Source organism: Aureococcus anophagefferens (assembly GCF_000186865.1).
Source record: "Aureococcus anophagefferens unplaced genomic scaffold AURANscaffold_458, whole genome shotgun sequence".
Lineage (NCBI taxonomy): Eukaryota > Pelagophyceae > Pelagomonadales > Pelagomonadaceae > Aureococcus > Aureococcus anophagefferens.
Window position 1 is genome coordinate 1 of NW_008705930.1, and position 896 is coordinate 896.

The 896-nt window shown below is 75.2% G+C and overlaps 1 protein-coding gene across 1 annotated transcript in view; it reads left to right on the forward strand.

The window, feature by feature from the left end:
- Positions 1-278: 278 nt before the first annotated feature.
- AURANDRAFT_68835 (hypothetical protein) overlaps positions 279-896 on the forward strand; it is a gene marked incomplete at both ends in the record, with an annotated part of 6,803 nt that continues 6,185 nt past the window's right edge. Inside the window, one exon of the mRNA XM_009044567.1 lies at positions 279-872. Within this exon, the coding sequence (XP_009042815.1) occupies positions 279-872 (594 nt within the window). The remainder of the gene's footprint in view (positions 873-896) is intronic.

An 896-nucleotide genomic window follows, 5' to 3' on the forward strand; every position in this document is an offset into this window, starting at 1 on the left:
ACGCCTTGGTCGCGAACCCGTAGGGGTCCCAGGGCTTGTCGCCCGTCTCCTTGCCGATGCCGGGCATCGACGTGAGGTCCGCGCCGAGCACCGTCGACGGCGCGGCGGCCGTCGACGGCGCCACGAACGCCGAGGCGCCCGTCGCGATCAGCGCGAGGACAAGTTTCGAGGCCATGCTGCTGCGGCTTGAGCACAAGATCATCAAGATCGAGCTCCACAGCACCGTCTTCTCGTGCACAGTTGTTGCCCCGCTCCCGCGCCGGCACGGAACCGATTCGATGGGGCAGCCCGCGCCTCCAACGCGCCGCCGCGCCCTGCGCTGCGTCGGCATCGCGTTCCTCGCGATCCTCCTCACGACGACCATCGCGAGCTGCCTCGTCGTCGTGCTCCACTTCGGCGACGACGGCGGCGCTCTCGTCGCCGAGGCCGGCCGCCCAACGGCGCGCCAGTGCCTCCACAGCGTCGTGCGGCTCCGCGCGGCGACGCTCGGCGTGCGGCCGGGCCGCTTCGCCGTGCCGCTGCGGCGCGAGGGGCGCGGCGTCGTCGTCGTCGGGCTCGCGGGCGGCGCGGGGCGAGAAACGGTGGAGCGCGCGGTGCGCTACGCGGCGCGCGCCGCGGGGCTGCGCGCGGCCGCGCCGACGTGCTGCGACGGGCGGCGCGGCGCCTGGGACTTCCGGAACCGCCACGAGCGGCAGGCCGTCGTCCACTCGTCGGGCTGGCCCTTTGAAGCGTGGGTCGAGCCCGCGTCGTACCACCCGTTCCTGCTCGCCGCGGTGCCGTCCGCGCGGTCCCAGGTCGTCGCGCTCGTCTGGGACCCCGTGGACCGCCTCGTCGCCGCCTGGACCAGGGGCGGCGGCAAGGTGCCGGACCTGGTCCGGCGGGCCAACGGCACGACG